Source organism: Camelus dromedarius, chromosome 1 (assembly GCF_036321535.1).
Source record: "Camelus dromedarius isolate mCamDro1 chromosome 1, mCamDro1.pat, whole genome shotgun sequence".
NCBI lineage: Eukaryota > Metazoa > Chordata > Mammalia > Artiodactyla > Camelidae > Camelus > Camelus dromedarius.
Genome location: NC_087436.1, coordinates 119,183,473 through 119,210,563, shown reverse-complemented (window position 1 = coordinate 119,210,563; position 27,091 = coordinate 119,183,473). Strand labels below are relative to the sequence as shown.

Below are 27,091 nucleotides of genomic sequence, written 5' to 3'. Positions count from 1 at the left end.
AGTGCCTTTACTCTTGGTGGGTGTTGCCTGTGGGTGCGGAAGGGGTGCATGTGCTGAGTCTGCTCAAGCCAGCACCCTCTTCTCCCCCGCGTCCACGGAGGGGAGCTGCTTCCTCCGCCTCCTGGCCCAGCTGAGGGCTGCTGCCCAGGCCCGCGGGTGACCGCTGCACACCTTGACTCTCCGTTCCTGTGTCTGCTCCCTGACCCCCGCGGTGACTCCAGTGTCCAGAGCCCAGCACTCAGCCCAGGCCCAGGCCCAAAATGGGCACTGGAGAGTGTTCCCTGAATGTCTGCCTCACGGCTGCACCTTCTCTGCCTCTCCCCTGGAGGGTCGGCTGGCTGACAGGTAGGTGCCCTCTGGAAGCACCTCCAGCTCCAGGTCCTGGAAGGAGATGAGGACCACACTCTGCCGCTGCCTGTCTGGGTGTCGCAGAGACAGGCCGCCCGTGCCCAGCCCCTAATGCAGCGCCTCTTTCAACATCTGCTTTAAGAATCCCGACGGCCTTCCCCACACAAAGTGGAAATTCCTCAGGATGTATCTATTCGACATGCAACAGAGGAGGGGGCGCCTCCCGTGCCGCCCAGACCTCCCTGAGACCTTCCCGGGAGAGAACAGAAGAGTCATTTTTGGCCAAATCAGATGCCCAAAGTCAGTCCCCTGGGTGGATCCCAGTGACCCTGATGGATGCCCACCCCAATGACAATGTTCTCACAGTGACAGTGGGGTTGTCACCTCTTCACTTTAAAGGCTCCCACTTCTGTGGGTGCCCAGCCCAGAGCAGGTGCACCTCCGGCCGCAGCTCCCGCCCATACCTGTGCAGGCACCGGGCGGCCTGACTCGTCCGTGACGCTGACCTCAGAGAAGCCCACAGTCAGGGTGACGATGGTGGTGACTGTCCAGGCCAGGGGGTTGTAGACCACGGCAAAGAGGCCCCCAGGCTCTGGGCCTGCACACAGAGGCAAGGCTTTATTGCTGCCATCTGACTCACTCGGCACACGTGAGTGCACCAGGGAAGATGAGAAACAGGCAGGTGAGGCCGGCCCTGCAGAGCCCGGGGGAGAGGGACATGCAGACACGTGGTGCTCACGCACGCAGCGCCCCACACTCTCTTCATCCTGCCGCCCTGGCCCCCAGGCAGGGGAGGTGGGAACAGAACGCAGTGTCCCTCTGGAAGCTCAGGGTCCATGGGCTCCTCACGCATCTCTCCCTGCCAGCCCCACTTCACTGGTGAGGACACCAAGGCCCAGAGGGGTAGAGTCACCTGCCCAAGGTGGCCCAGCTCCTAGGGCCCGGCTCCAAAGCTTTGAGCGCTTGGCATTCAAGGAGTGGGGAATTCTCTGGAGCCTGGAGGGTCAAGTTCAATCACCTAGCTCAGCACTGGAGGCCCCTGCGAAGTGGGTCTGGATTCCCTATCTGTTCCATCCTGTACCGCATGTGCCCTAAGCGCATCCACGTCCGATGACCCCCAGGTCCCTGAGCACATCACACGGTTCCAGCCGCCAGTCTCTGCCCGGCAGTTCCGGGGCTGTGATGCCCTTCTGGTGTCTCCACCTCCCCCTTGCTCGGGGGAGCCGCCCTTGTGAGCTCAGGGGGATGGAGTGCACCCCCCCCCGGAAGGGAATCCAACCCCAGTTCTAGCTCTCTTTCTGAGACTGTCTGTCCTTGGATCCTCGTCTCTGTGGACAGGGTCCTGTCACCTGCACCCTTGGTCCCCAGGGCCCTTCCCGAGTCCGAAGCTAGAATGGGATTATAACTAGACCCTGAGGGGAAGGAAGAGCAGGTCAGGTGAACGGTGAGGACACAGGGGAGCTGCACAGTGACCGAGAGTGGCCTGAGTGTGGAGCCCTGGGGATGGAGCAGCCGCCTTGGGGACAAAAAATCTCGTGCACTTGTGGGGAGACCAGCGTGTCCTTCGTTGCCCAGGACTCTCTGGGGTGAATCCCCTCGGTGCCAAGCAAACGGGTGCGATGAGCCGCTCCCCACAGGTGAAACCCTCAGATCAAAGGGGCTGGTGCAGTGGCAGCCCTGCCACGATCTGTGCCCAGGCTGAGCTCAGGAGCCAGTGCTGGGAGCCAGGCTGGGCCAGGTCCCTGAGGACACCTGCATCCTCTCTGCAACGCTGGGCAGCACAGGCCTAAGGGTCCACACCCTACCTGTGTGACCCTGGGCAGGTCCACAGCCCTCTGTCTGTGCGTGTCCTCAGCTATACAGTGAGGACGGTAACAGTTCCAGCTTCAGAGATGTGTGAGGCAACACATTAAATTCTGCATGAGGAGTGCTGAGCAGATGCCAGGCCCTGTTAGCATTGTTCCTGCCTCTAACTGTCACACCGGCCCTCCCTCAGTCACAGAGAGGAAACAGAGCCTCCGAGAAGTGAGTCCCCTGCCCAAGCGCACAGCCAGGTTAGGGGCCACAGCTGGGATGGACACCCAGAGTCTGAAGCTCAGGCGGTCTGGACCCCTCCCCAGCCCCCAGGAACTCTTCTCAGAAAAGGACAGAGCCCCTGCCCGACCACCGCGTCCACCTCAGGGGCCTCGCTTACCTGAGTGGGCTGGGGTCCTGTCCTGGATGATGGAGGCCATCAGCTTGTGCACACCCTGCACCCCTGCGCTCAGATGTTCCACTAACATGTCTGTCACGTTGGGGGTGTGAGTCCCAGTGATGCCGTCGTGGTGCTGGACCTGCAGCCCCCGGCCAAGCAGGGGAGGAGTGGGGTCAGGACCTGCCTCTGCCGAGCGCCTACTATCTTGGCACCCGCTGGGCACTGGCTCTCATCCTGCTGGCCAGCTGCTGGTGGAGAAGGTGGGGTTCCCCACCCTTTACAGAAGAGGAAGCTGAAGTCAGAGAGGCTGATGAACTTGCCCAACGTTTTCTGACCTTGTGGAAACCCATACCTGAGTCCTTGACCTTGGGCAGGGAACAGACTTCTGCAGGGCAGCCACCCCCGCTTCACCTCCATGACCCAGTCTTCCCGTAAGTGCTGCTAGCCTGCTCCACCGCTCCACACATAACCCTGGCACTTGTCTCCACTGTGTAAGGATAGGATTAACTCCTCTTCACAGAGGAGAAACTGAGGCTCCATGAAGGGAAGCCACGATTCCGCCCACTGTGAGGGACACTAAAGTCAATCCACTTCACCCCACACAGTGACTGGTTCTGCCAGCAATTCCCTTTAGGTAACACGAATGTCATGGCCCGTGTAACTCAATTCTGATTGTGTGATGAGACAAGATACAGGACTTCTTGGGTCTCAGTTTCCCCATCTGTACAGTGGGGTCAAATAGAGGCAGAAGTTTATGAACAAGTTCCTTTGTGGCAGCCACCGAGGCCAGAGGCTTATGTGCATTACCACATTTAATTGCCGCCCTCAGTGATTTTCATTATACAAGAATGGAATTAGGGCTCAGAGAAGGAAAGCCACCTGCCTGGGGCCCAGAAGTGAGCTGATATCAAATCCAGGCAGGAATGTTGGACACCAGTGCTTCTCCACTTTGCCCTTGAGTCTGGCTCTAAAGCTTATTGAACCCACGAGGTGGACACCGGCAGCCCATGGTCCTCGCCTTGGCCCAGCGGCTTCACGCACGGGCCTCGTGACCCAAGGAGACCTCAGTGTTCTCATCTGTAAAGTGGACTCTAGTGACCGGGGCCTGGGAGGGTCTGTGACCTTGGGAGGGGAAGTGCACCGCCAGGGGGTTCCAATCCTGTGCTGTGGCCGAGACGTGGGCGTTACCTCCGAGACTGCCCAGCGCAGCTGCTGGAGCCGCTTCAGGGCCCAGGCCGGGTCCAGGAACCGGTAGGGAGCCGGCCACATGCAGCGTGTGAACATGGACTCCCCGGCGTACAACAGAGCGCTGGCTCGCCTCGCCAGGCCTTTCAGCCTGCTTCGGGACGTGTAGAATCCGGTCCAGGACTTTAAGAGTTCTGGGAGAGGAAGGCCGGTAGTGACTGTCAGGTCCTGCCCGCGGAGCCCCCAAGCCCTGGTCCAGAAGGAAGATGGGATCAGAGATGGTAGATTCCTACCACGTCACTCAGGGTGGCAGCTCAGGGCGGGTACTGATCTCAAGTTTCTACCTCAGCCTGGCCAGCAATTGCCCAGGAGCCCTGCAGGGCCGGGGCAGGTGGGAGGGTCCGGCCGGCCTGGGGCAGGCGTGGAGAGGCCTGGGAGCTGAAGGGCTGGGATGGGGACAAGAAAGCCCAGTGTGCACCTGGGACTCTGGGGCGGCCTTGTGAGCAAGGGCCCCGGAAGACCTCAGGGGAGGAGAGTGAGATGAGGGTGAGGAGGGCAGGACCCGGAGGAGGCCCCGCTGTGTGACTCCGAGGGGAAAGGGACCCTGGACAGGCCTGCGGGGTCCCTCTGGCAGCCCAGCGAGGAGGGCTGGGAGGGGAGGGAGAGATAAGGGAGCCCAGTGGCCGCCGTCCTGACGCTGAACTGAGAGCACAAGCCGAGCACCCCTGGGGCCAGGCTGTGTCCCAGCAGGTGGTCTGGTGTTCCCTCCTGTTCCCTCCTCCTGCCTCCTCCTGGGGCTGGGCTGGGCCTCCGTTCCCTGTTCTTTCCCCACAGGACCTGGGTCAGACCATGATGGGTAGTCACTTGGTCTGGGAAAGGCCACAGGCTGTGGGGCCAGGTGCACGGGTCCTCCCCAGCTCCTCCCCAACTCCCCCCCAGGCCTAGAGTGTCCATGTCAGACAGAGACCTGCACAGCCTTGGCTCTGAGCAGGCACCAGTCGGCCAAAGCCACTCACGATCCCGCTGCCCTCAGATCAGGACCCAAGCCTCCTCGGTGCTGTCCAGTCTCTGGGTAAACGGTGCCTCCTCCAGGGAGCAGCCCGGTAGCCCCGCCCACCCCGCCACCCACAGGGCTTCTCCACAGCCCCTCCCACCTGGATGTAGCCACTCCCACACAGACGTAACTCCTCCTGTCTCAACATAGCCCTGCCCACATCGTCGTACCCCCTCCCACCTCAGGTGTAACCAGGCCCACACGGAGGTTTCCACTCCCACCTTGACCGGCACCCCGCCCACTAGGCGGAGCCCCTCCCACCTCTGCCAGAAGTCAGCCTTCCCCAAACTGCTTTATCCAATGGGGAGTGTCCTGAGAGCCATGTAGCTCCCTCTTCCCACCGCTCACGTGAGAGGCCGAGGCCCAAGAGGCACAACCAACCCAGGTCTGGGGGAGTCAGAACAACACTCGGGGAGGAACCAACCCTGAGCTGGCTTCCTGGTGTCTCTTTGGAGAGGAAGAAAATGAGAAGGGCAGGGGTTGCCGCCCAGCCATCATAAGGGTGACCCTTAGGCCTCCTGAGAACTCACTTCACCGATGAGGGAACGGGGGCTCAGGAAAGTGACATCACGTAAACCCAAAGCCACCCAGTGCCTGAGGGGAGGAGCTGTGATCCAAACCCAGGTGAACTTCTGAATCACAGCCTGGGGCCAGCCCTCCTGAGGCACTGTGCCTGCTGGTCGTTGAGGGAAGGCAGGGGAGAGGTCTTGGACATTCTTAGCTCTAGGTTCCCTGGCCTGGTGTTGAATGTTAAGCTAGTGGATGCCCCTCTAAGCCTGGGTTTCCCACATGTCCCGTGAGGATAGCCACACATCTCCACTCTTCCTTCCAAAAACACTCCTTCAGGTGAGTGAGCTCAGCATGGAAGCCAGTGCTGGGAAAGCTGGCTGGGAGGTGGGGGCTGCGTTCGGATCCTGGGCTGTCCTCGATTATGGTGCTCTGTCCGCATTCCACCCCCACTCCTACCCCCTCGAATCCCCTTGGCTTTTCCTTATGTGCAAAGTCGAAGTAGGACTAGAAGGGTCCTTCAAAGCTCTGTTTTTTAATGCAATAAAGATGTTAGATGGTTCAACAAGTTGGCCAACATCATCCTTGCTGATTCTCTTAGACAAGACTTGGTGTAGGGTTGGGGGTGCTGGCTTGCAGACAGAGGTCTGCAGGATCTCAACGTGGAGGGGCAGGTGGTGATAGGCCTGGGAGGGGTGGCAATGCTGTGCTGCCTTCAAGGCACCTCAGGCCCTGAGCAAGCTTCCTCAGGAGGGCCTGCACAGATCGTGTCCAGGAAGGGACCTGATACCACCAGACAGTGATGATGTCATAATTATTAACATCTACATTCTGCTGAGCCCTTCCTGTGGGTCAGACGCTAGGCTAAGAGCTCTTCTTGTCTCATTTCATGTTTATACTCGATGGACTAAGCGCCATTAATATCCCTGTTTTCCTGAGAGAGGATGGTTCCATGATATGCACGTAGCCATGCAGTAAGTTCACTCTAAGAGCTTTCGCCTTTTAGGCTGTGCTGTCTGTATCCAAAATGGCCCTGGCCCCCAGGACACAGGATTGAGGGAAACAAGCCCAAAATAACTGTATGTTATTTGAAGAAAACTGGGGCCCTTGGGTTAGGAGGAGCCAACTGAACTAGCCTTAATATCAAGAAAGGCTTCCTGTAGGAGGTGACACTACAAGATAAGTAGGACTTTTGCAGGAAGAGAAGGGGTGAGGAGGGTATTACTGGAAGGTACTACTGCAGTGAAAGGCACAGAGACAGGAACCTGCTGTGTGTGTGGGCAACGGTGAGAGGTGTGGTGTGGTGGGAACCAGGCTGTGTGTCTAGGTGGGTCAGGGAGGTGGGGGTAAGGCCTGTCTCTGCCTCAGGGCTCCAATCAGGGCCGATGAGACACTGATGGGTGAGGCCTCTTACCTCGCTGGCACCAAATCACCACCCCAACTCCCAGAGGCTCATACCTGAGGAATAGGGCAGGAAGTCTTGGTGGTTGTGGACTTGCCATGAAACATTATGTGAGTATACAGCTCGGAAGTAGCCACCCAGTGTGGCGTACTCTATCGAGACACTGAAGCGGGATGTGCGGCTGTTGATATAGTCCAACAGAAGGTCCATGTTGACAAACTGCTCTGAGGCGTTGAAGAACTGCCTGTCACATCCCTGTAGGTGGGGGAACAGGGGCAACGCCCTGCATTTCTGGGAGCAGAGCCCAGTCTAAGCAGGGTAAGAGCCTCCCTACCACCAATAACCACCCTCCCCTTCTCCATGGTGGGCAACAAGCTCCCAAACCAGCTCCCAGGCTCTATCTTGTGGGTATTTCTCTCTGTCTTTATGTTTGTCTGTCTGTTTCTCTCTTTATAATGTTTTACATTACATCCCCTGTATTTGTTTCTTACATTTGCAAGTTTGTACCTCTTCACTATCTTCTCCCATTCTCCAATGCCCTCAACCCCACCTACAGCAACCATAAATCTGACCTCTTTTCCTGAGTCTTTAAAAAATAAATCACATGTAATTGTGATCATACAGCTTTTTACTTTCTGTGTCTCATTGATTACACATCCTGACCGTTCCTTAAAGCCCATCGATATATCTAATTAATAATGATGTTTATTATAATACTATAATAACTATGAATAAAAGTGAGAATAGCTTGCTTAAATGTACTGACCTAAATCTCATCCTCAAAAAAGTAGTCAGAGTCAAAATTGATAAATTCCTTGAAATATATAATATATTAACATTGAATCATGAATAAGTAGAAAATGTGAACAGATGAATTACTAGTAAAAAAAACAGCCATATTCAGAAACTTCCCAAGAAACAAAAGATCATTTTTGCTGGTGATTTCTATCAAACATTGAAGGGGAATTAATACAATTTTTCTCAGTCACTCTTTTCAAAAAAAAAAAAAAAAAAAAAAAAGAAGAGGATGGAACACTTACAATATAATTTTAAAAGGCCAACTTTACCTTGACACCGAATCAGACAAGTAAGTCTCAAGAAAGAAAATTATAGGTCAGTTTCCCTGCTGAAGAGAAATTCCAACATTTTCAACAACCATTAACAGAACAAATCCAACAATACAAAGAAAACAATGTTACACCATGATCAAATGGGATTTATTCCAGGAATGCAAGGATGGTTCAACATCCACTGCATTAACTAAATGGAAGATAAAAATTATATGGTCATCTCAACAGATGCAGAAAAAGCATTTGCCAAAATTCAACTCCATTGTTGATAAAAACTCTCATTCAAATGGAAATAAAGGGAAGGTACCTCAACATAATATAGGCCGTCTGTGATAAGCCCACCTCTGACATCATAACTAATGATGAGAACTTGGAATCTATTCCTCAAAGATCAGGAAAAAGACAAGGATGCTCACACTTAGCCCTTTTATTTAGCGTGATATTATAAAGCATGACCATAGCAATTAAGAGAGGGAAAAAAAGGGCATGAAATTGGAACAGAAGAAATAAAATTGTCACTATTGGTAGCCAAAATGATATTACACATGGAAAACTCTATGTAAAGCTTAGAATTAATAAATTCAGCAAAGTCACAAGATAAAAAAATCAATACACATAATCATTTGTTGATTAGTGTTTCTATACCAGAATAACTATTAGAAAGAGAATGAAGAAAACAGCACAAATCACTGTTGATTAGCATTTCTATACATGAATAGTTATCAGAAAGAGAATGAAGAAAACACTCCCATTTGTAATTGCATCAAAAAGTTAAAATACTAGGAATATATTTAACCAAGTAGGGAAAGACCGATACACTGAAAAGTATGACAGTGATTATAGAAGTTGAAGAAGACACAAATAAGTGGGAAAATATGCTGTACTCATGAATGAAAGAATTAATATTGATAAAATGTCCACATTATCCAAAGTAACCTACAGATTCATTGCAATCCCTGTTAAAATTCCAATGACATTTTTCGCAGTAATACAACAACTAATCCTAAAATTTGTTGGAACTACAAAAGATCCTGAATAGTCAACGTGATCTTCACAAAGAAGACAACACTGGAAGCATCATAACCAGGATGTCAAACTATATGACTTGAAGCTATAGTAATCAAAGGATCTGGTATTGGCAAAAACCAGACACACAGATCAGGGAAATAGAACGGAGAGTTCAGAAAAAAGGTCATGGGTATATGGTAGCTATTTTACAGCCAAGAATATAAAACTGGAAAGGGACATTATCCACAACAAGTGGTGTCAGGGAAACTGGATAGCCTCATGAATAGAATGAAACTCTATGACCATGAAAAGATGAACTCAAATGAGTTAAAGCCTTGAATGTAACACCTGAAACTATAAAACTTACAGAAGAAAACATTCATGGTAAGCTCATGGTCTTCAGTCATGATGATGATATTTTGGATTTGACACCAAATGCAATGGCAGCATAAGGAATACCAAACAAGTGGAACTGTATCAAAATAAAAGCCTCTGCACAAGAAAGAAAATTCAACAAAATAAGGAGACAGTCTACCAAACAGGAGAAAATATTTGCAAATCATAAATTTGAAAAAAGTTGATGTCTAAATATGTAAAGAACTCATACAATTCAGTAGTCAAAATACAAGCAACTTGGGTTCAAAATGGGCAAAGGACCTGAACAGACATTTTTCTAAAGAAGATATAGATATGCCAGCAGACACAGGAAGGAAAAGTTGCTTACCATCACTAAGCATCAGGGAAATGCAAGTCAAACCCACAGTGGGATACCACCTCATACCTACCAGAATGGCTATTGTCAAGAGACAAGAAGGAAGTGTTGGTGCAGATGATGCGAAAAGGAAATTTCCCTGCACTGTTGGACCGAGTGTAAGCTGATACAGCCACTATGGAAAACAGTGTGAAGGTTCCTAGAGAAATTAAAAATAGAGCTGCCATATGACTGCTCCAGCAACCCCACTTTTGTGTATGTATCCAAGAGAACAAAAACACTAACTTGAAAAGATGTCTGCAGCCCCATGTCCACTGCAGCATTATTTACAACAGCCAAGACATGGAGTCAACCTATGTGTTCAGTGGATGAAAGGATAAAGAAAATGTGGTATATATATTCAACAAATTGCTATTCAGCCATGCAAAGCAGGAAATTCTCCCATTTGCAACAACATGGATGAAACTTGAGGGCACTATGCTGGGTGAAATAAGTCAGACAGTGAAAGATGAATACCATGTGATCTCAATTACATGTAAAATTTAAAAAAATGGAAATAACATGAAATATAAGCTCATGCATAGAGAGAAGAGATTGGTGGCTGCCAGAGGTGAGGGGTCGTTGGTGTGCAAAATGGCTGATGGTGGTCAAAATGTACAGTTTCCACCTATAAAATAAGGAAGTCACGGGGATGTAGTGTGCAGGTCGGTGACTCTGCTTAGTAACACTGTATTGTATGTTTGAGAGTTGCTAAAGGAGAAGGTCTTAAAAGTTTTCATCACGAGAAAAAATTCTGTAACTGTGTGTGTTGATGGATGCCAACTAGACACATTGTGGTGATCATTTTGCAATATATACACACAAGGAACCATTAGGTTGTATATCTGTAACGAATATAATGTTATATGTTAGTTATATGTCAATATGAAAAAAAGAGAGAGCTGCAGCACACAGAAAAAAATTCCCCCAAACAGTCGCAGGCGCTGTGTCCGTCTTGATGAAAGCTGGCTTTTGGAAAAATACGTAAAATATAATTATGGTGAGAATATACGTAAGAGGCAGCGCTCACAGGAGGCAGCCTTAATTTTGACTGAGATGAAATCATGGGCCTCAATAAAGTTGTTCAAACGCATTGCATGTGTACCCCAAATCTTGACCCCCAACCTAACGCCCGGTCACCTCTGATCGCATATGCCAAAGCCTGCAATCCTGGTCGACAGATGTTTTGCAGAGGTGATGTCTGCCTGACTCTCATGGGCAGAACAGGATAAGAACGAAGAAAGGGCCCTTTAGGTTTTGACAGGTCAGCCGGCCACATTGAGTCCTACCAGCGGCTACCATGGGAACTTCAGAATCTAGTGGCTCTCAGGCCGACTAAAGGGATAAATTATTCATAAGATGTATTCTTATCATCTTTCTTGGGAACTTTGTTATGAGCTCACCACAAAAGCCGACGAGCATAGATAGCACGGTTAAACTACTGAACTTCCCGGTCACAGGGGACAGACCCCCGGGCTCAGGCCTGAAGCAGCCCCAGAGGAGCTGCCTGGTTCCCAGTCAAGGGCCGTGGTCAGAGTGTGGAGAAGGCTATGACTGGGTCTCACGGGGCCGCAGCCGTGCTCAAAGCCAGGGGCCCCAGGATAACATACTGAGCAGGCAAGCCCAAACCTACAGAACCCGTAGCAGCCCACTTGGACAGTCCTCCTAGTGCGTCAGAAACGGGAGGTCGTTTGTGACACTTTGCGATCTGGACCCGAGACCTTTTAGGTGGGAATCTTTGTTTCCTCTGGCAAATATCACCTTCCATCGTGAACTGCCGAGAAGTTAGATATTTCATGTTTCGTTTCTTTGTCGCCCATATATATTTTCAATTATGCCTCAAGCCACAGATAAAATAATGGTGATGAAGCTTCCCTGACCGGATCTGCACAAAATTCCGCTTTCCTTAGCTGCCCTTCTAAGTAGCTGTGTGGCCTCAGGAAGATTCCTTAACCTCTCTGGTTCTCAGTCCCTGCATCTGCAATGGTTTACCACAGTGCCTACCCCCTAGCCCCCTGGGGCGGATTAAACGTATGAGACACATACATCCCGTAGAACAGTGCCTGGTGCACAGAGGGGGCTCCATAAACTTTCACTGTGACGACAATGATGACTTGGTGTCAGGCACTGTCCCCCGCGGCTGCCTCTCCCACCTGATTCCAATCAAGCCCATGAAGCGGGTCGTGTCATCATCCCCATTTTACAGATGAGGAAACGAAGGCTCAGAGGTTCTAAGTCTCACAGCTATTGAACAGGGAGGCAGGATTCGGGTCCAGGCCTCTGCTCCCAGCATTGTGAAGGGAAAAGCAGGCGAGAGCTGATTAGAACCTGGAGGCCAGCTTCGGTGAGGCTGCATGTCAAGTGGGAGAGTGGGGGTGATCCAGGGAGGGAAAGGGGCTGGTAGCAGGGTGAGGGCTCGGGGTTGCAGGGAAGGAGGACTGTGCCGGGGCTAGGATGGCTGCCTGACCCGCTGCCTGGAGGGAGCCTGGCCTGGTTAGAGCTGGACCCCGAGTCTAGGGTGGTCCTAGAGCAGGGTGGGACCCATCACAGCTGTCCCCGTGCAGAGTTGCAGAACCAAGGCCCTGGGACCACACCTTACCCAGGGCCAGAGGACGTGCGGTGTCCGGAACAAGGCGGCCCGTTCAAACATGTTGTTCAGCATGTCCATAGTGTAGGATTCAATGTTGGTCTTAGTGACAGGCGTGTCCTTCGAGGGGTACATTCCATCCTTGGGAGGGTCTGGGAAGACAGCTTCTCCGTCCCAGTAAAACCCTTTACTGAGAGAGAGAGGAATTTTAGGGGGGTTCTCGCCCCGGCAAGGGGGGTCTCCTGGGGTCCGGGAGGACAGGCAGGGCTCAGGGAGGCCACAGTGCACCTTGAGCCTGTGGACCCTCACTCAGGGCCTCCTCTCCCATCAGTGCAGTGGGCAGAACAGTGCTGGGCAGATGAGAGCTTTGGGCACAGAAGGTGCCACGTTTTATCCTTTCACCATTGTGACCTTGGGCACGTCACCCACGGGGCCAGCATTTCGTCATCCCACGTGTGGAGCCCACAGCAGTGGGCCCCCTTCCCACGTCCACCACAGGGATGGTGGGATTCGTTTGATCACTAGTTCCTTGTCATCTCCCTGCCCACCGATCCAGATCCAGGGATCCTAAGCAGGGCTAGGTGAGGGTGAGGCGGGACAGGCACTGGCCTTGGGCACAGACTTTCAGGGGTGCAAAAATCTCAGTTGTCAACATGCTGGTATTTTAACAATACTTTAAAAACCAGACGGAATTCCAAAAACGTCATGACAAACACATGATCAAATTTTCACATAAAGACAGACAATCCTCAGGCTTCACCATGGCTCAGGAGGCACTGACCCCAGCAATGAGCCGCGGGGGTCTGGGCAGCCCCAGGTCGGGTCTTCGGTGCCTCATGCTGGGCAGCACACGAGTGACACGGAGGGACCCTTGGCCAGCCTTCAGGAGTGACCTGAACCTTCGAACCTGACTTTGAACCTCTCTGAACCCTAGTCTCATGATGGTAAAACGTACTGAAGAAAGTTAGGAGGAGTAAATGAAAATCACTGAAGGAAAACAGGGAGAAACGGTGCCTGGCACAGAGCGGGGCCCGACAGGCAGACCCAGGCGTGCGTCCCGGCCTCTTCTCCCCGCTGCCCCTTCACCCCGCCTGCCAGACTCCCCTGTTCACGGAGGGGGTCCCGCTGTCCGTGGCCTGACAGGTACAAAGGGGCAGAGTGGGACTGACCCAGGGCCCTCCAGCCAGACAGCCCCCAGGCGGGCTGCCCCCCTGACACGGGGCTTGGAGCTGTCCCCGAGCCCAGCGCTGCTGCCCCGCGGCTGGCACCCCGGGACTGGAGCTGGGGCTCTAGGCCTCAGTTGCCCTTTCTGTAAGGTGGCGCCCAGTGTGTCTCCCTCAGGGGTGGCCATGAGAGACATGGCGGAGGGGACACGGGGGAGAGCTTGGGACAGGGCCTGGCCCAAGGCAGGTGCTCACGAGCAGTAGCCATATGTGTCCAGGACGTGTGTGAAGATTTCCTGCTGCGCTGACAGGGACGGGGACCCCCGCCACACGAACTGCAGCCCCTGCAAACCCAGAGGGAACAGAGTGAGGGCCGAGGGGCCACCCCGCTGCCCCGCTCCCCCTCCCCAGCACCCGCTGCGTCTCTGGCTGCCCGCCCCCTGCTCCCCTCTCAGTGGTTCATGGACAAGGTCTCCCTCGGCTGCCTCCTCGTCCAGGTGCCCCCTGACCTCCCACAGCCACAGAGGGCCCAGGAATTTGCCCTCCAGAAGGTGCCAGCCTGCTCTCCCCACCCCTCCCAGGGCAGGGCTCTCTCTGCCAGGGCCTGCCCGCCATGCTCTCTCTACCTCTGCTTGAATCCCCCCCGACACGGGGTGCTCATCACCTCCCTCTGGGAGTACAGTCCGTTATTCAGGTCTGATGGTTAGAAAGCGCTAGGCTTACAAAGCAGGGATCAAATCCTGCTTCTCTGAGCACCGGCTCCAGCTCCACACACGGGTCCCCGACTCCTCTGTGACTTAGTCTCTGCACGTGAACCCTGGGGGAGCCACACGAGCTCACAGGGTTCCCTGCAGGGGAGGCGCGCCGCCGCGGGGAGCGAGGGCACGTTCAGCGTGGCGCTCGGGGGGCGCACAGAGAAGCTTGCTTCCCTTGCTCACCTAGAGCCCAGGCCCCTTTTGCTAAGGCCCGCTGGCCAGGCTACCTTTGCTCTCCAGAAACTCATACCAGGGTGACCCGGACAGAATTCATATGTTGGGGTCTTATTTTCCCATCTGGAAAATAGGATAATTACAGCAAGTTTATTATGGGCGAATGGCACGCTGAAGTCCTAACTCCCACCTCATGTGACCTCATTTTAAAATGAAGTCTTTAGAGAGTAAATTGAGGTGAAATGAGGGCCTTAGTGTGGGCTCTGGTCCCGTATGACTGGGGTCCCTATTAAAGGAGAATGTTCGACCCAGACAGCACAGAGGAAGGTGATGACAGGACACGGGGGACGTCGGCTGTCTCCAGGCCAAGGCCTCCTGAGGCCACCAGAAGCAGACAGAGGCCCAGACCCCACTTCCCAAACACCCTCAGGAGGCGCGTGGCCCCGTCCAGGGCTGATCTCGGGTTTCTGGCCTCCAGACCTGTGAGCAGCACGTCTCTGCTGCTCGAAGCCCCCAGTTTGCGGCACTGTGTCTCGGCGGCCCCAGGAAACGAATGCACCATGTCCCAGGGGTGCTGGCAGGATTAAAGGACACCAGGAGCCCGGCGGCTCCCACCAGGCCCAGCACTTGGTAGGGGGAAAAGGCAGCGTCTGCTGTGGGTGTTTGGTGTCACCATCTAGTCCCTAACAGCTGCGCTCACCCTGGAAGAGTGACCGTGTCCCAGGTGCCCTGAGCCCCGCCCTCCTCCTCTCTGCACCCAGCACGGTTTACTGAGAGCAGGTCTGCTCTGGTCCCTTCCGAGCCCCAGGGCTGGAGGGTGAAGGGGACACAGAGCAGGAGACGCCAAGCCGGGGCTGCAGCTCAGCCAGGTCCAGCCACGCAGGAGGGAAAGAGTCACACACGGCGGACGGCACAGCAGCGCAATGATGGGCCTGGACATCCAGTGGCATAAGGGGCCCCCAAGGATCCCAGGTGCTCTGGAGAAGAGCAGGGGCTCTGAGATGCACTGGACAAAGTGGGGACGAAGCAGGGGTGAGCCGGCAGCAGCAGATGTGGGGCACCACTCACCTGGTCCTGCTGCATGGCCTCCTTCAGGTCATAGTTGATCCGGGAGATGACGTGGGCATTGAAGCCCGCCAGGGCAAACAGGGTGGGGGTCGTGGCAGATGCTCCAAATGGGTCGACCTGCCAGGAGAACCTAGGCCGGACCCCAAATGTTTCATAGAGAAACCCGTGTCCTTCTGCAAAGAGATAAGCCTCGCTGGTGACAGGAGTGTGGCCCCTCACCCCCTGACTCCCCCAGGGCCCCCTGCCCTTCTGCAGGGCTGCAGTGCCCTCTTCCAGGGCAAGCAGGGTCTTGCCGCAGCAGGTGCTAATACAGGGGCTCCGTCCCAGAATAGTCCGACCTTTCACTCATTCATTCATGATTTACCAGCCACAGCAAGGAGCGAGGTGTCAGGGACATGGCTGCAGAGAGAAAGCCCTAGACTTGATAAGCCATTGATTAAAGTTCGCCAGTTTTCCCCAGATATAATCTTCTGAATGGCCCAAGAGCTGGTGACAACCGCCTGCATTTTCAGGAGAGAAAACAAAGACTCAGAGAGCACAAGTAGCTGGTGTCAATTCGAACTACCTTCCACTGATGACCTCCCCAGGCTGGGACGCCGGCTGGGACCTAGAAGATTCCGTGGTTCTGGGACAGAGACATGCCCAGTTCTATGAACAAGTTTCAGTGAGAAATGAGGCGACTGCTGGGTGGTCAGGGTGGGCCTGAGGCCGATCGGGGTCTGGTTCACAGAGGAGGTGAGGATGGTGAACCAGGCAGCTGGACTTGGGGCGGGGCTCCGAGCCCTTGGGGACCAGTGGGAGCAGCAGAGGGAGTGCGGGAAGCAGAGGAGACCAAGAAGGAGCTGCTGGAGAGAAGGGGGAAGAGCTGGGGGCCAGGGCTCTGAGATGAGGGAGGGGATGGTCAGTAGGTCACACTGAGGGGGTCAGTAAGCTGTGGAGGGCACACCCTCAGCAGATGTGCGGCGAGAGGAGGGCAGTCATGATGGCTGCTGACTCAGTGACCCCAAATTCCTCACTCACAGAATCTTCATTTTGTTCAGGGGACACTGACCGAGGCCCAAGGGATGAATTGTCTCTGGTCTTAGTGGTCATGGCAAGCTCACTTCCCTCTGCCAGAATATTGCTCTCAGTCTTTGTGGAAACTAGATGTGGTCATGGAGTATGGTTACAGAGAAAATAGATGTGTGGGTTAAGGCTGCTTGGGCTTCAGGGCAATATTTCCCACCTTAGATAAGACGAGGTCAGTAAGAAAGCCCACATTCTGCCCTTTTCCTTCTTTGACTGTGAAAGAATAGGTTCATGCTGACTGGAGCTGTGGCAGCTATTCTGTGATCACATGGGAGAGGATATGAGAATGTGAGAAACATCAGTGGGCTGCAGCATCAGTCCACAAACCATTTCCCTTCTTTGTAAGTAAATAGTAAATATCCTAGAGACTCAAGTCACTGTTCTCAGGTTTTCTGGACTCCAGGAGAAATTATTCCTGAGACCCAAATGAACAGGTGATTAATGAATGAAACAGCCCACTGTCCCCCAAGATACATTCTCCCCTTGCCTTTTAGTAACAGAACCAGACATTCCCTATAATTTTGGCAGGATAATAAGCTTCTAGCTAGAGACTGTGTTCCCAGCCTTTCTTGGAAAATATACCAAGTACTCAGGTTCCGGTCCATGGATGTGAGCACAAGTGATGAGTGTAATTTCTAGGTCACCTTTGGAAAGATGCAGCCTGCTGTCTTCCCACCGTTCTTTCCCCCTTTCCTGCTGGGATGACATTTCACTGGGGTGAGTCACCTCCAGTCATGCAAGGAGGGCGAGACACACTATGAGATGGCAGAGCGAAGAGAAGCAGCTTGGATGCTTGGATTACTCTGTGGAGCAGAGCCACCCAGTGGCCCAGAACAGGCTGCACTTGCAGAATTTTCCCCACGAGAGAAAGAACCATCCCTTTTGTTGGATCACAGTCACTTGGTCACAGTCAAAGTAGTTTAACCAGTGTTCTAATGAGCACAACGACCAGGTCAAGATTTACTTGGCTAGTGAGTGGAGGGCGGGGCCAGAATACAGTGGCCGGGGTGACAGAGGGACAAGGGGACATAGGAATTGTGGTTGCTGCCTCAGCTGGGGAGGCCTGCTCCCCTCCTTCCCAGGAGAATGTTAGGCAAGGTTTCATACTTCAGGGGAGGAGTCACAGAGAACAAGCAAGAAGTAGAACCGGGGTGACAACCAAGGAGACAGGGCATTAATAGTATTGGGGGGAAGGCGTTTGAGGGACATGGCCCAGAGCTCGGGCTGAAATAACCCAGGACAGCAGGCCCTTCACAGGATAGTCTCCGCTGTGGACACCCGGAGCCAGAGTAGGACAGCACCCACCCCCTCGCTGCCATGCCCACCAGCACTCGTGTTGCCAGAAGTTGGGCTGAGCCTTAGTGATCCAGAGAAGAATCAGACTGCAGTCACTGCCAGACACGACCTGTAGTTTTGGGGTGAACAGGGGAGGTGATAAGGTCCTGAGGGTCCAAATGGAAGGTTCCTGGACCATGAGACTCTTCAGCTGAGTCTGAGATGAGATGCTCAGGTATAAACAAGAGGAACCTGGTGACTGAAGGCACAGGAGGCATTGTTGTTGAAGCAGATCAGGGGCCTCAGGAGGCAGAAGGATGGGGAGGAGGCCAGGAGCTGAGTCCTGAAGCTGCATTAAGCAGCCTGGGGATTTCACATAAAGAAACTTAAAGATTCCCATCACGTTCCCACTTACATCCAGAAAGAAGGCAGCAGAAACTCACATGAGGGTGGGACCACAGATTTAAGGAGTGAAAGGAGAGCTCATGTAAAGAAGATCCTTAGAAAACATCCAATGCTATCTTGATGCTTTACCCAGGGGTTACCTGGGGTTACTGTTCAGTGGAGTGACAATGGGGCTAGAGCTTCAGTCACATTCAAGAGTTACTCCTGGCTCATCCGTGGACCCTTCGTCCTTCTTTTGGTCTCAGTCTCAGTATCCCTTTTGCAAAATGAACTGAGAACAATGATGCCACCTCCCCATCCTGCCTTTAGGGGTAGGTGAAGTGCCACTTCTGAAACACATTTGTGAAATGGAGAGGAATGTTCCCTGAGTGCAAGTGTGCCTGGTGATGGTGAGGTGGAGATGCTGATGATACTGTTGGTGATGGTGGTGGTGCTGGTAATGGTGGAGGTGATAGTGGTCGACCTTCAGTAGGTTGTGATGTTTATGTAGGGTTTTTGGTGGTGATGGATGAAGTGGTGGTGGAGGTGGCAGTGATGGAAGTGAGGGAGGTGATCATGTTTGTGGTGGTGATGGTAGTTCTGCTAGTTACAGTGGAGGCAGAGATAATGAGGATGGTGATGGTGGTGGTAGTGGTGATGATAGCGGTGAGGATGGTAGAGGTGGTGATGAAATTTTTTAGACGCTGGTGATGTGGGTGGTGTTGGTGGTTATGGTGATGGTGGTAGATCTGGCATTGAAGTTTTGATGTTGGTGATGGTGGTGTTGTTGAAATGATGGTTGTGGTGATGGGGCTGATAGTGGTGGTGTTGGTGGTCCCTCTTTTGGTGGTGGAGTTAATGATGATGGTAGTGGATGAGTTGGTGGTGGTGCTGATGGTGAAGGTGATGCAGAAAGTGATGGTGTTGTCAGTGGTGGTGAAGATGATGTTGAAGGTGATGTGGTTTACATGGTAGATAGGTTGTAGAGGTGTGATGGTGGCTGAAGTGGTGGTGGTGGTGGTGGTGGTGGCGGCAATGGTGTTGGAGGTGATGATGGCGGTGATAGCGATGGTGTCTGTGGTGGTCCTTGTTTTGGTGGAAGTAGTAATGATGTGTTGGAGGTGATGATGATGGTGACGGAGGTGGTGGTGGCTGTGGTGTTGGAGCTGATGTGGTGATGGTGGTGGTGTGCTGGTGTGGATGTGGAAGTTGAGGTGGTGATGGTGGTGTTAGTAATCATGGGGGTGGTGGTGGTTGTTGGTAGACTAGGTGGTGCTGTTGGAGGTGGTAGTGTCCCTGGAGGTGATGCAGATGATGGTGGCGGTGGTAATCATGGTGATGTGCTGGAGGTGCTGGAGGCAGTGGTATTGGTGGAGGGTTTGTTGGGTGGGGTGATGGCAGGATAGCCTCTAAACATCACTGAGCATTTACTAGGTAACCATACACTGTACTCAATGTGCTCCATTATAATTGTCTCAATTTTATCTTCATATAAACCCTTTGAGGTAGGTTTTACCTCCTTATCAAACTCACTTTATAGAGGAGAAACCTGAGGCTCTATGTAGTTCCATCTCTTGCCAAGGGTCACAGGGTTGGGAATTAGAACCTGGGATATAGCCAGGCCATCTTGTCTAGAAGCCACACCCCTGAGCCCTGCACCCAAGGGCACAGGCATGAGTATGGCACCAGCCAATCATCGTACTTACTGGTCACAGTCTCCCGCTGCGAGGGGAAGGTGGAGCCCAGAACCGGGGCTCAGACACCCAGCCCAGCCCAAGGAGGGAGACAAGGAGTCCCGGGTCTGGGGAAGGGTAATCGAACCTGTGAGCTGTAGGATCTGGTCATCAAAGTGGGTCACGGCCTCATCATGCATGACCTGGCCTCCGAGGACAAACTCCAGGCGTCCTTGGGCCAGGAGCTGGTGGACCTTGGTGTTGTGGGCAGAGAGGAAAATCCAGATTATAGCCCCCAAGTCTGGTTGTGTTCACTGGGTACATGTCTCCAGTGTCTTACGGTTCTTCCTTCCAACTCCGCACTCATCTACATTTATTCTGAAAAAGCAGGACACGGTCCTGGTCCCCAGTGTGTCCAGCATCCGGAACAGCACCTGGCCCCTGGCTGTTCCTTCATCGAAAATATATAAAAATAAACATTTTACAGTTTTGCTCTGAAATAATTTCAAACTTGTGAAAAATTTGCAAGAATTGTTCAGAGAGTACCCATAAATCCTTTCCCAAGATTATCTAGTAGTTAATAGTTTTTCCCTATTTCTCTTATCTCTTCCCCATCTCTTTACGTTCATAGTATGCTTTTTCTAAACCATTTGAAAGTAAAAGTTAACAATAACATGCCTTTATCTTAACAGTTCAGTATGTGTTTGACAAGGACAAGATCATTCTTACTATTCCATAATTCTCCAAATCTGGAAATTAATAATGCTACTATCAAATTCATGATATTCATGAATTTCCTGAGCCTTCTTTTTCATTCCTGTGATTAATAAATTTGAGGATTAAGGCTACTTATTCTGTAGAACATCCTTCAATTTGCATTTGTCACAACTGGATGACAAGCAATTGAGTTTGGGGGTGTCCATGTAAAGAAGTGAGGACCATCCACTGGACCCCATGGAGAGTCATGCTTTAAATCAGAATATCTGACACAGAGTCCAACTTGTCTCGTACAAGCTCTGTGGTCCCTGGCCAGTTGCCTGCCCTCTCTGAACCTGGACCACTGTGTACAGCAGGCTGAGTGTCCCCAGTGTACTGGCTGTTGAGAGGAGTCAACGAAGTAATGTGTAGAAGGTCCTAGCCCAGAGCCTGGCAGGAGGCAGTGCCCATCGGACGGGAGGCTCGTCCTCTCGGTGCCAAAGGCTGCAGGGTCACATCCCCTGCTGGAGGAGGACCTGGTGGACTCCCTGTTTTGCCTTTTGAGCTCTGCTACCTTGAGCAAGTCGTGGGGCTCTAACCTGTTTCGAACGAAGGGGATGCTTGGAGGGGACCAAGTTCCAGAGAATTGTCCTATGAACTCACATCATATGTTCATTCTGGGCACAGCCTCCCTAAGAAGAGTGGTCACTCCCACGTACAGTTGTGGGACCTGCAGGGGACAGAGTCCAGTCGCCGCCTTCACCACACGTGGAGGTGGGGGAGCAGGACCGGGTCCCAGGCAGCCCCTCTGCTGAGCGGGGCCTCTGACTCCTGCAACCTGTGAAACTAATCCGCTGCCGGCCTTGGGGCCACAGGGACTGTTGCACCCCCGGCAGGGTTGCCGGCTCCTGTGCTCATGGGGGTCACTCAGATACCGAAATGAAGGAAGAGGGTGTGGGCTCTGGGCCCCCTGGGAGTGCCCAGTGTCAAAGGGAACTCGGTTCATGCCAGTTGAGTGTCTGGTGGGTTGCCAGAGCTGCAGTTTTCCAGTAGCCACACAGCTGGGATGACAACACAGAGCTGTTTCCCGGGCACGGGGCTGACCACAAAACTGATCTAAACACACCCTGCAAAGAGCCCAGTAGAGTTTAAGCCTTGAGGTTTATGTAGCACAAGCGTGGCCAGAGAGCGCACTGCCCCAGGAGTTTCCTAAAGGGTCATCACCAGGACACCCAAGCCATTCTTCTCTCGGTTGACCCTTCAAGGACACCCTACAGGACAGCAGTACCTGGCGTCTCTGCTTGTGCGAGGCGATGCCATCCCACCACAGCCGGAAAAACTCCTGCTCCACGGCGATGAACCTGCGCTGCTTCTTAAGGGTCAGCTCCTCCACCACCGAGGTGTAGACGTTGGCGACATAAGCCCGCATGCTCTCCTAGGGGTGGGGGACACCATCACTCCAGCCCCATGGGGCTTCTGGAGGGTTTGGCCCCAAGGACCAAGGAGTAAAATCCAGAGGTGACAGAGTGTCTGGGGGCCCCTGGCACTCACAGCTGCATCTGTCTGGGGGCCCTTCCCTCTGTTCCCCCAGTTCCCTTCAGACAAGGGGGCACCAGTCCCACTCTGCGCCAGACACACGGTGAGCGCGGGCACTGGGAGCGGGACAGGGCGGACCGCTGTGCTGGGAACATGCTCTCCTGGGCAGGGATGTGAGGAAACAGACAATGGCAGTCCATGAGTCAGGGGGATGCACCTGCCAGGACCGAGGGGGCAGGGATGGCTTCCCAGAGGGGCATGTTGGCCGGCCGTGAGCGCCACGTGGCCGACAGCACAGCCAAGCCCAAGGGTCACAGCGGGTGAGGCCCAGGGACTTTACAGGAAGAAGGAGACTTCACCCTCAAGAGGTGTGCAGGGGACATCCCGGGGCACCCACCTGTACTGTGTGGAGCCAGCCCACGTCCATGTGGCTGTGGGGCACCACGAACACCCTGATTGGAAGCGTGACCAGGGCCCCCAGCGGCCACAGCAGCACCAGGAACAGAGGCAGCCAGCTGAGCGGCCCCATCCCAGCGGCCAGCAGGCAGGGCTGTCAGACTTCAATCTGCCTGCAGGGCCTGGCCTCTCGGGAGCTGACCGGGACCTGCTCCTTGGAGGAGGGGGTGGGAAGGAGCAAGGGAGGAGTGACACCCACGTAGATGCTGTCACCTGAGCAGTGCAGGCTGGGGCCCTTGCTCACTGCCTTTCAGCACTCCCCGCCCAGCTCCAGTTTCCTGGCTGTCCCTGGCCACCTTTAAGCCAAATACCAAGTGCCTCCTCCTCGGGGAAGCCTGCCAGATTTCCCTCCTGTCTGGGAGGACCTTCGTCAGCCCAGGGCCCTTGCCACTCATTTCTGTCTCTTAGAGGGTTTCCCGCTGGGCATCCCTGCCCATCCGCAGCCCCTTCCCTCTGGACTGGCTCCTCGGCTTCGAGGCCTCCCTCACCCTCGGTACTCAGTGCGGGCAGTGCCGCCACTGGGGCGCCTGCCCTGACACCCTCTCCTCCGCGTGGAGCCCACAATCCGGCCCTTCAATAGGGATCGTTCTCGCTGTTTGAGGGAGGAGATCAGGCCTTTACCAACAGTCCGTGACTCACCGACGTCACACAACCACTGGAGGAGCGAGACCGACCCAAACCTTCAGAATTAGGGCTGGGCCACCCGTAATGCCCTTGGCTAGCTGCGTAATCTCTCCGGGTCTCAGCAGACCACCCGCAAATAGCCGCAGGGGACCTGAGAGCAGTGAGTGAGCGCTCACGAGATGACAGCTTCAGTGTCTCCTTCCTGGAGGATGGTGTGGTCACAGCGGTGCGGTCTGCAGGGGCCAGGGTGTCGCCTGGAGTCGCCTCTGTGCCCCCGACCCAGGAGCAGGGCATCTGTGGTGTGGGGTGCTCTGCCTGAGAAACAAACACCTGATTGTAGTTTTCTGTCCTGGCCAGAGCCGTGACTCACCGTCCCTTCTGGCCACCTTGTCCATCGCTCAGCAAATGCAATTCGAGTATATGATGTCCAAGCAAGTCCCCATCCTCTCTCCTCTGTCCCATCTGCCTCATTGCCCCCCACCCCCGACCTGACTTGACTTCGACATCCCTCCCATTGAGATGCGGGGTCAGTGTCTTCTCCCGTTAGCGCTGAGTGGGCTTGTGACTCACTTGTAACCGACAGAATGTCGAGCAGATGCCCTGTGTCAGAAGCGGCAAGGCAGGGTTTGCCTTGTTCACAGGAGGAGTCATGCGTGGAGCCGGGAGCCGCCACGCTGTGAGGAAGCCCAAGCCAGCCCACGTGGGAAGGAGACGTGGAGAAGCCCTGAGGGCACTTGGAGAGAGAGAGGCAGGCCCGCCCCAGCTGTTCCAGCCCCAGCCCCACACGACCGCACCCCCATGCCACGTGCCAGGGGCGTCCATTCCTCGTCCTTTCCTCCAGGCCTTGGCACTGGCCGCTCTTGCTGGAGCTCACATGCAGATTCCAACTGATGCTCATGGTACCCTCCCTTCCACCCATTCCATGCCGTTCACCTTCAACTGGCACCTGTGCCGGGCCTGGGGGGTACCTGGGGGGATACCTAGAGCCTCGTTCCTGAGACCTGACCTTTAGCAAGCATGCCTTCCTGAGCCACAGCGTTCACCTGTCTATTCACTGTTCAGTTCAACAAAGAAGACCAGAGGCCCCCACATGGGTTCCACACCGAGTCTCCTCTACTTCCTTGTGCACAGCCCACAAGACCTCCCGCCTCCCGTGGTCCTGGACGATCATCCTTGCTAGATGATGACGCCTCCAGTTCTCTGCTGGTCTCTTGGCACCAGTACCTCAAGTGACCAGAGACAGCAGTAGCTTGTCACCTGTGGAAGCATCCCTTCTTTGGATACCTACCGCGGAACCTGCAGAGTCCAGAGTGTGGATGTGAGACTCAGTTCCCCACGGGGGTCCCCGGGAGTGGTGATAAGCGAGGCTCCTCGTGCTTCCATCCCGCACGTTCTACTCACTGGGGAAACCATGCACTGGTTATTGATTCGGGGTGTATGACTCCTAGGGGGCGGAGCCCCGATGCCGCAGACTCCATCTCCAAACGCCTGCTCAACTGAGCCCTCAGCTGTCTGTCCATTCCTCTCTCAGGCTGGCAGCTTCTGGGCGTTGGGCTCACGATAGGAGCAGCAGACCCCAGGTCGTGTGCCCACTGTCGCACCTCCTACCGAAGCGGGTCCCCTGCCCTGATGTCATGTTCTACCCTCTCCTGGAGCCTTGACTCTGAAGGAAGCCAGCAGCCACGTCATGGGACACTCAAGCAGTGTGAGGAGAGGCCATGTGGAGAGCAGGTGAGGTGTCCTGCCCACAGCCAGCACTAACTCACCAGCCCCTTGACAGAGGGCCCCTGCCGGCTAGTCCTCCGGTCCAGATCCAGCTCCAGGAGTCCCAGGTGACATCTTGACCTCAGCCTGTTAAAAACTCAAGAGTCAGAAATCCCCCGCTAAGCCACTCCCGAATTCTCCAACCCAGAAACCCTGATGACAAGTGAAGTTTATTGAAACTGTAAGTCCCGTTCTCAAAATGTGTGAGTGTTCCCTCTCCCTAGTGTCTGGTTACCTGAGCCCATGACCATCAGCGCCCAGGGGACGGGATGGGGGAATCGTCACCACATGCCCTTGCCAGGGTCTGGCGGAGTCCTTCCTCGCAGGGACATGGTCTATCCTTAGGTCAGTGGGATTGAGATTCGACTGACTCTGGTCTGGATGCTGGGGAAAGGGCTCGCTCTTCACTCCGTGGCTGCCCTCGGTCTCCTAACCCATTCATCCCCAGGTGCTTCTGAGAGGACACACCGAGGGTCGCCCATGCCAGCTGTCCAGCTATTCTGCCCTCGGAGCGCTGTATCCCAGTAACCATCTCCACTGCCTGGAGTGCGTCTCGCTGCCATTCTGGCTTTGATGTGCGTCACAGTAATTGCGCTGGCCTTGCTTCTGACAGCTACGTGCAGGCACCTGGCCTCTCCTTTCTGCATCCCATGACTTCCAGTGCCACCAGGGAGCCCACTTCTCTAATGGCTCCACTCCCATCCGCCCCGTCCTACAGGGGCCGCCCCGTGTCTGGGCTTGTTGCTGACGCTGGTGCTTGGTAACCGGAGTGTCCCCCGGGCCTCCTGGGGGACACTGTCTGGCCTCACCTACCACCTTCACTCCGGCCCCTTCCTACTTCTCTGCACCTTGAATCCCTTCTTCCTCCACCTGCCATCTCTCCTTCACTCAGTGTGGACCAACACTGTCCAACTTCACAGCCTGGTAGCCTGTCTCCTGGTGTTAAATCCGCCGTGACTGGTGTTTAGTCTACATCTGCTGCCATGTCAGGACACCACAGATGGGGGCTTAAGCACAGACATGCATTTTCTCACGGTTCTGGAGGCTGGAAGTCCCCTGGGCAGGGTAAGGGTTGGGGAAGCTTCTGTGACACTCAGAGGTTCATTGTCCTTCACTGGGGGACAGGCTACAGCACAGGAGCAGTTCTTTCTAGACCAGGCTCTGCCATGCTCAGCCTGAAGGGGCTGCCTGAGGTTCTGGGCTCTGCGACTTTGGTTGCTGGCAGCACATGTTCGTCAAACAAAAGGGCTGGAGGGACACGTGTACTGGCCGCCTCTGTGAGATGCACCACAAAGTCCACATTGAATCCGAGTGTCTCGAGAAGGACGCAGGGTGCTGGCCGCTCCCCGCAGCAATGCCAGCTTGTTCCCAGTGTCACACGTGGGCACGCAGCCCGTGACCTCTTCTTGATTTGGGCCATCGCTGAATATGAAAGTGTGAAGCCTTATTTGTTCTGGGTGTTCTAGAAAAAGAACAGCCCGACCATTCTTTCTGCTTGTCTGGGAGTGTGTGAAGTGGACACACTGGCACCATTTCCACTTAATCCTTATGCCAGCAGTGTTCTCTGTTCCCTAGGGCAGGTGGGACTGGCCTGGGGGCTCAGGCTTGCCTTCAGGGGAACACTGCCAGGGGCTGCACCCGATGTCAGTGACCTCCCCCACAGCAGCATGGACACTGGCAGCCTCTTGCCTCCAACCTTCCACAGCTCCCGGTGTCTGCCCTCCAGGAGCCTGACCCTCAGCTGGCATCTCAGACCCTTCAGGACTTGTCCCACCTGCCTTTCTGGCCCCACCGCCCACACCCTCTTCTACTCAAGTCCTTCCATCATCTGCTGGATGGCTCACTGCTCCTGATCCTCATAATCCTTTTCCTCTGCTGTGTCTCCTACACCTGGAACGAGCAGCTTCTGTGCACCAGCACTGCATGGACAAATCCTTCCTACAGGTCATACCTGTTCAATCTTGGCCATTTGCACATAAAAGCCAATCATGTTTCAGGCCAAAAGTCATGTAATTATAAATCATATTTCTCAGTTCATTCAATCTCACATAATAATTCTTTTTGATCTGGATATAGCCATTGGGTTTTCCATTAGTTTTATAATTTTTTACCGAGTTCAACTGTGATCTAAAAATCATCAGAAATTGGTATTTGTTGGAAGTTCTTTTTAATGAATCTTCTTGAAGATCTTAGTTTTGTAAAAAGCTTCACAGTAAACCAATAACTCTCTATTTTTGACTAAAGACTTCAAATGACATTGATCTGAGTATAATTGACAAGGAAGTTTGGTATTTTTGTGACATACAGCATTTTAAGCTAATAGCTAGAAGTACAGCTGATAACATTGTG

General features: G+C 53.8%; 1 protein-coding gene across 1 annotated transcript in view; it reads right to left on the bottom strand.

The window, feature by feature from the left end:
• Positions 1-22,427, bottom strand: part of LOC116148438 (epididymis-specific alpha-mannosidase-like) — a 35,024-nt gene extending 12,597 nt beyond the window's left edge. Inside the window, 10 exon segments of the mRNA XM_064490042.1 lie at positions 813-964; positions 2,543-2,681; positions 3,731-3,921; positions 6,747-6,945; positions 12,119-12,325; positions 13,521-13,613; positions 15,267-15,439; positions 19,815-19,920; positions 21,651-21,797; positions 22,296-22,427. Coding sequence (XP_064346112.1) covers positions 813-964; positions 2,543-2,681; positions 3,731-3,921; positions 6,747-6,945; positions 12,119-12,325; positions 13,521-13,613; positions 15,267-15,439; positions 19,815-19,920; positions 21,651-21,797; positions 22,296-22,427 — 1,539 coding nt within the window.
• Positions 22,428-27,091: the final 4,664 nt, after the last annotated feature.